The following is a 7,500-nucleotide window of genomic DNA, read 5'->3' as shown; positions in this document are numbered from 1 at the left end:
AAAGAGAAAAGAAATCCCTAAATGCTAACAGCTACATATAGGCATATGTGTTTGCATTGCATGTGTTAGCATGTGTTAGCATGTAAATATGAGGAACACTTCATTAAACTAAAAATTGAATTGAAAAAAACTGTTTATGAAACGAAAATGTGACAAAAGTTTGGGGAAACCCGACCTGAACATGAAACCCGAACTAGCAAGCTAACACGTTTCTGTTACTCGATCTTACAGAAACTAAATCAAACATCAAGGATATCACAACAAACCTACTCCAACTTACCCTTAAAGGGAAACCTGTGATTACAGAAAAGAATCTGAGCACAAACAAGCTACATATTTAAAATTAAATGTAAAATGATACGTGATCGTTTACACCAGATGTGTTTGTTAAAGACAAAAAAATCAAAGGATTTCCATGAACCATTTAGCCTTGTAGCTCATTAAATGTTTATTTTTGGCAAATGTTATGTTCTTTACAAGCTAAAAGCAATGTTATAATAAAAACAAATCAGGAGTCTGTTGAACATCAAAATCTACCTCAGAAATGATTGCTTTGTAAATAAAAACACCACTGAAATAGAACGAATTAAAATTATACTTAGCGTTACATGCTAACCTATCGTCTGGAGGTTAACAAATAAATAAAACATTTTTTACATTTGGTGCTGGAAAAGTTCAATCACACTGGATTTGTTTTTACATTCTCATGAACACACTGAGACACAAGTGTGAATTAGCGTTAGCTTCAGTTTAAGTATAAACATTATTTCCCTATACACAAAATAAAATTCATCTAGCTGCTAGCTGACATCTTCAGCATGACCCAGACACATTAGCTGGGTGTGTGTTTCGTCTTTGCGTCTAGACGAAGGTTTGAGGGGGTTCCTGAGAATTGAGGGGGTAATGAGTGTGTGTTTTTTTTGGACAGAACAGACAATGTTCTCTTTCACCGTGACCACATGGCTTCCCGTGGGTGTGTGTGGGTGTGTGTGTGTGTTTGGGACTCCCTCTGAGATAGCAATGTAGGAGGATAACATGAAGGAGGAAGGGAGTCTGAGAAATATCCGGTGACAAATACCACTGTGGTCCCCTCAGGTCTCCTGAGGATCCTGTCCACATTCCGATGTTAGCTAATACTTAGCTACAGCCCTGATGTCTGGGACGTGAATTAAAACGTGAAAAATTGGGATTAAGTTAACAGTTTTTAATACCTTATTATTGATACATGGAGCTAGCTATACTACACCGGCTGCTAGAACCCCACCGATTAATGCTAACTAGCTTATTTTTGCACATAGCAAAAAACACAAGCTAGCTAGCATTAGCAAAGATTGTGTTTAATGTTTAAATAAATACACCGTGTAAAAAAGTGGAGGCAGGATGGACCTGGAACTCCACAGCAAATTCCACCCAATAACAAATTTATATGTTTTCATATGGGATATTTATTCAGATTTATATTTTTATAATTGGGAAAAAAGTATGTAAGGTTTTTTTAAAGGATTTTTTGGCTTTAATGTTTTTTATATCCAAATATTTAAATAAATAAAATCATTATTTAATCATTAATTAAAACACAAGTGCTGAGAAAATATTTGCAATTTCAGCTAAAAATTATGGAATCAATTGAACAAAAAATTTTAATAAACTCAATAATTTTTTTATATTATTATTGATCAGGTTTAGAAGACATCTTTTCCCACTTTTCTTCTCTCCATGTACTGCATGTAATTTGGGGCAGGAAAGGGTTAACGGAGGCAGCTGGTGAAGAGCTCTCGACCTGAACTTGAAGTGAACTTAAAGAGTTTGTCAGTCAGACAGAAATGAAGGCTAAAACCTGAAGCACTTTTATTAGAGAATCAGCCTTTGGGGCAACATTTTTTAATTCATACTGTAGTTTCCTGCTGAAGTTCAGCTTCAGTTCAGAGCTAAAGGTCTTAAGCTTTCAGTTTGACCAACTCAGAGTCTCATAATCCTTGGAACTGGACCCACGGGATGCTTCTTTCTGTGGTTGCGTCTGTTCTGATAAACCGTAAATGATGAAGTGACATCATCGGCCTGTGTGTGTGCGTGTGAGAGAGTGTGTGTATGTGTGAGAGTGAGTGTGTGTATATACCATGGCATCCAGCAGATGTATGCATCTCAGCAGCTCTGGTCTGGTCTCACAGTAGAGGCGAAACAGCAATCTTCCAATAGGCTGCTTCTCACACAGGCTCAAGTAATCCCTCTCTAAAACACACAAACACACGTATATATAAACACACACACACACACACACACACACACACACACACACACACACACACACACACACACTTTTTGTAGCAACAAGTACATACTAGACTTAAAGTAACAAAGTGTAAAGGTAAAGTACAAAACTGTACTGAAGGTAAAGTGTGTAACTGTACTGAAGGTGAAGTGTGTAACTGTACTGAAGGTAAAGTGTGTAACTGTACTGAAGGTAAAGTGTGTAACTGTAATGAAGGTGAAGTGTGTAACTGTACTGAAGGTAAAGTGTGTAACTGTACTGAAATGAAAGTGTTTAACTGTACTGAAGGTGAAGTGTGTAACTGTAATGAAGGTGTGTAACTGTACTGAAGGTGAAGTGTGTAACTGTAATGAAGGTGTGTAACTGTACTGAAGGTGAAGTGTGTAACTGTACTGAAGGTGAAGTGTGTAACTGTACTGAAGGTAAAAAGTGTGTAACAGTACTGAAGGTGAAGTGTGTAACTGTACTGAAGGTGAAGTGTGTAACTGTACTGAAATGAAAGTGTGTAACTGTACTAAAGGTGAAGTGTGTAACTGTACTGAAGGTGAAGTGTGTAACTGTACTGAAGGTAAAGTGTGTAACAGTACTGAAGGTGAAGTGTGTAACTGTAATGAAGGTGTGTAACTGTACTGAAGGTGAAGTGTGTAACTATACTGAAATGAAAGTGTGTAACTGTACTGAAGGTGAAGTGTGTAACTGTACTGAAGGTGAAGTGTGTAACTGTACTGAAGGTAAAGTGTGTAACTGTACTGAAGGTGAAGTGTGTAACTGTACTGAAGGTGAAGTGTGTAACTGTACTGAAGGTGAAGTGTGTAACTGTACTGAAATGAAAGTGTGTAACTGTACTGAAGGTGAAGTGTGTAACTGTACTGAAGGTGAAGTGTGTAACTGTACTTAAATGAAAGTGTGTAACTGTACTGAAGGTGAAGTGTGTAACTGTACTGAAGGTGAAGTGTGTAACTGTACTGAAATGAAAGTGTGTAACTGTACTGAAGGTGAAGTGTGTAACTGTACTGAAGGTAAAGTGTGTAACTGTACTGAAGGTGAAGTGTGTAACTGTACTGAAGATAAAGTGTGTAACTGTACTGAAGGTGAAGTGTGTAACAGTACTGAAGGTAAAGTGTGTAACAGTACTGAAGGTAAAGTGTGTAACAGTACTGAAGGTGAAGTGTGTAACTGTACTGAAGGTGTGTGTAACTGTAATGAAGGTGAAGTGTGTAACTGTACTGAAGGTAAAGTGTGTAACTGTACTGAAGGTGAAGTGTGTAACTGTACTGAAGGTAAAGTGTGTAACTGTACTGAAATGAAAGTGTTTAACTGTACTGAAGGTGAAGTGTGTAACTGTAATGAAGGTGTGTAACTGTACTGAAGGTGAAGTGTGTAACTGTACTGAAGGTGAAGTGTAACTGTACTGAAGGTGAAGTGTAACTGTACTGAAGGTGAAGTGTGTAACTGTAATGAAGGTGTAACTGTACTGAAGGTAAGTGTGTAACTGTAATGAAGGTGAAGTGTGTAACTGTACTGAAGGTGAAGTGTAACTGTACTGAAGGTGAAGTGTGTAACTGTACTGAAGGTGAAGTGTGTAACTGTAATGAAGGTGTGTAACTGTACTGAAGGTGAAGTGTAACTGTACTGAAGGTAAAGTGTGTAACAGTACTGAAGGTGAAGTGTGTAACTGTAATGAAGGTGTGTAACTGTACTGAAGGTGAAGTGTGTAACTATACTGAAATGAAAGTGTGTAACTGTACTGAAGGTGAAGTGTGTAACTGTACTGAAGGTAAAGTGTGTAACAGTACTGAAGGTGAAGTGTGTAACTGTACTGAAGGTGAAGTGTAACTGTACTGAAGGTAAAGTGTGTAACAGTACTGAAGGTGAAGTGTGTAACTGTACTGAAGGTGAAGTGTAACTGTACTGAAGGTGAAGTGTGTAACTGTACTGAAATGAAAGTGTGTAACTGTACTGAAGGTGAAGTGTGTAACTGTACTGAAGGTGAAGTGTGTAACTGTACTTAAATGAAAGTGTGTAACTGTACTGAAGGTGAAGTGTGTAACTGTAATGAAGGTGTAACTGTACTGAAGGTAAGTGTGTAACTGTAATGAAGTGTGTAACTGTACTGAAGGTGAAGTGTGTAACTGTAATGAAGGTGTGTAACTGTACTGAAGGTGAAGTGTGTAACTGCACTGAAGGTGAAGTGTAACTGTACTGAAGGTAAAGTGTGTAACTGTACTGAAGGTGAAGTGTGTAACTGTACTGAAGATAAAGTGTGTAACTGTACTGAAGGTGAAGTGTGTAACAGTACTGAAGGTAAAGTGTGTAACAGTACTGAAGGTAAAGTGTGTAACAGTACTGAAGGTGAAGTGTGTAACTGTACTGAAGGTGAAGTGTGTAACTGTACTGAAATGAAAGTGTGTAACAGTACTGAAGGTGAAGTGTGTAACTGTACTGAAGGTAAAGTGTGTAACTGTACTGAAGGTGAAGTGTGTAACTGCACTGAAGGTGAAGTGTAACTGTACTGAAGGTAAAGTGTGTAACTGTACTGAAGGTGAAGTGTGTAACTGTACTGAAGATAAAGTGTGTAACTGTACTGAAGGTGAAGTGTGTAACAGTACTGAAGGTAAAGTGTGTAACAGTACTGAAGGTAAAGTGTGTAACAGTACTGAAGGTGAAGTGTGTAACTGTACTGAAGGTGAAGTGTGTAACTGTACTGAAATGAAAGTGTGTAACAGTACTGAAGGTGAAGTGTGTAACTGTACTGAAGGTAAAGTGTGTAACTGTACTGAAGGTGAAGTGTGTAACTGTACTGAAGGTAAAGTGTAACAGTACTGAAGGTGAAGTGTGTAACTGTACTGAAGGTGAAGTGTGTAACTGTACTGAAGGTACTTTAGGGTACTGAGTTTTACTGTACCGATGGTTTTGCTCAGCTCCATGCACTGGCTGATGTGGGGGAAGCGAAGGATCTCCCTCCATTTTTTACTCCTCCCTTTCCGCTTTCCTCCTCCACCTGCGTCACCGAGAGAAAGAGAGACTATTAGTGCTGTTTCTAATTAGGTAATTCATTAACAAGTCATGAAAAGGAGGCTGCTGTGTGTGTGTGTGTGTGTGTGTGTTTATTTCTCGAACACAGGTGGGTATGGTCAGTAAAATCTGATTCACCATATGGAAATGTTCTCTGCATCTGCTACCTTGCATGTGTTCATGTGTGTGTGTGTGTGTGTGTGTGTGTGTAAAAGCCCTAGTTAAACAGAGCAAGAGTCATTTCTTGCGTCAGCACACGGCTAAAATATGCACACACTCCCATGAGGAGAGAGCTGCTTTCACAAGAAAATCTCTGTGCACCTCCTCGGAGAGATTCCGAGTTTTCAACACACACACACACACACACACACACACACACACACACACACAGAGGTTAAAACAATACCAAATAACCCCGGATTTCAAACTGACAGCGTATAATCTTCTGCTGAATCCTGGTTCCGTTAGAGGAAAGAGACTCGAGCAGGGAGAGTTGAGATGTTCCCGCATGTGGATTGGAGCGCGGCCCGATTGACGCGGATTTCCAGGACAGTGAGGGTTTGGAGTTTTCCAAAGGGATGTATAATGTGGTACGTCATTCGGTCCTGGCAGGAGTTGGGTACAGTGCGAGTGTAAGTGTGTGTGTGTGTGTGTGTGTGTGTGTGTATTTAAAAAGCTTCCCCGTCCTCTTACATGAGTCCTGCTCTTATTCATAGCAAAAGTAAGGACGATGAAATTATCGGTTTAAAAATACATCATAATATTAAAAACGTTAAATATATTTATTCGTAAATAAACTCTGTATTAAAATAATTACGCTTTCTTAATTAGTTTGTTAAATTTTATGAATCCTGACTGTTCCTGTTATTTCATTCACAAATGCTGCTGAATTTAAACCCGTTAATTATACAGAAAAGTAATAAATATTCAGTGAAACTCTGTGAGACCTATCAGACTCTGCGCTTACTGAGCACAAAAATAATGGCACCCTGTAAAAGGAAAAGAAGAGCTAGCATGTGTCTGTAATAGCAAATGCTCCTCGTTTGTCAGTAACTTTTAAGGAGTTTTATGGTTGTGACCCCAGACACCATCTCTGAATAGGAAGTAAAAGAAATGGGGAACAAGGGGAGGGGCTTGGGGTCATTATCTTCTTCCAAAACTAGTTGTGGACAACACCATAACCACCCCCAAACTCAATAATAGTAATGTCAGAGCCTGATGGACCAGGATCTCCCAGTTGTACCTGACATTTCCACCCATATGTGGTTCTTTCACAAACTGTTCCCACAAACTTGGAGATAAACAGTTGTATCAGATGTCTTTGGAAAGCATAACATTTTCCTTTCACTTGAACTAGTAGACCCAAACCTGTTCCAGCAATGCCCCTGTGCACAAATCCATCTCTGTGAATATGTGAATATCTGCTTTCCATGGTTTGGAAGATCTGGAAGATCTCCTCCTATAGAGCTCCAACTGTTATAGGATGAATGTTTCACACTGACTGCACTTCAGGCTTCTTCACCTCACCTACATCAGTATCTTACATCATACTAACACTCTTGTAACTGAATAAGCACAAATCTTTATAAAATCCAGTGGAACATCTTCCCAGAAGAATGGATCTTATTATAACAGCACATGGAGACTAAATGTGGAATGAGATGTTCAAAAATGAAGCACAAACCAAACTTACATTCGGGTGTCCACAAACATTTGTAAATATAGTGTATAAACCTATTGTTCTTGAGTTACTGAACGCTCGTGGTACACTACTCGAGTTATCTGGAATAAAAATGATGTAAATCGGTCACATGGTGGCGTGGCAGGAAATCGCACCTCTTTCATCTGAGTTTTGCATAATGATAGTATGAGGCTTGTTTTATACAACATTCAAACCACATGCAAATAAGTCCGTATCTCTCTCTCTCACACACACACACACACACACACACACACACTTATTTATACACTGTTTTTCCATATAAATGCATTTGAACAGGAAGTGACACGCTGTCCACGCTGTCTAAGCTCAACTAATCACCTTATTGTCACGGATTAAAGCGACGCTACGTTTCTGCTTTAAGGCACAATAGCTTTTGTTACAATTAATTTAAAAAATAATCACCAAAAATACATTTTTACAAAATATTAAAACAAAACTGCCTACACAAACCTTTTTATTTATTAATATGATCTTATCTTATCTAATATATACA

General features: G+C 38.5%; 1 protein-coding gene across 1 annotated transcript in view; it reads right to left on the bottom strand.

Moving 5' to 3' along the window:
* The window catches only part of grk5l (G protein-coupled receptor kinase 5 like), a 45,758-nt gene that overhangs the window by 14,183 nt on the left and 24,075 nt on the right, over window positions 1–7,500 (bottom strand). The window contains exons 2-3 of the mRNA XM_046871985.1: window positions 5,175–5,270; window positions 2,117–2,229 (exon numbers count right to left, since the gene is read on the bottom strand). Coding sequence (XP_046727941.1) covers window positions 2,117–2,229; window positions 5,175–5,270 — 209 coding nt within the window. The remainder of the gene's footprint in view (window positions 1–2,116; window positions 2,230–5,174; window positions 5,271–7,500) is intronic.

Source organism: Silurus meridionalis, chromosome 17 (genome assembly GCF_014805685.1).
Source record: "Silurus meridionalis isolate SWU-2019-XX chromosome 17, ASM1480568v1, whole genome shotgun sequence".
Classification (NCBI taxonomy): domain Eukaryota; kingdom Metazoa; phylum Chordata; class Actinopteri; order Siluriformes; family Siluridae; genus Silurus; species Silurus meridionalis.
Note: the sequence above shows the minus strand (reverse complement) of the source record. Positions and strands in the feature narration are given on the sequence as shown.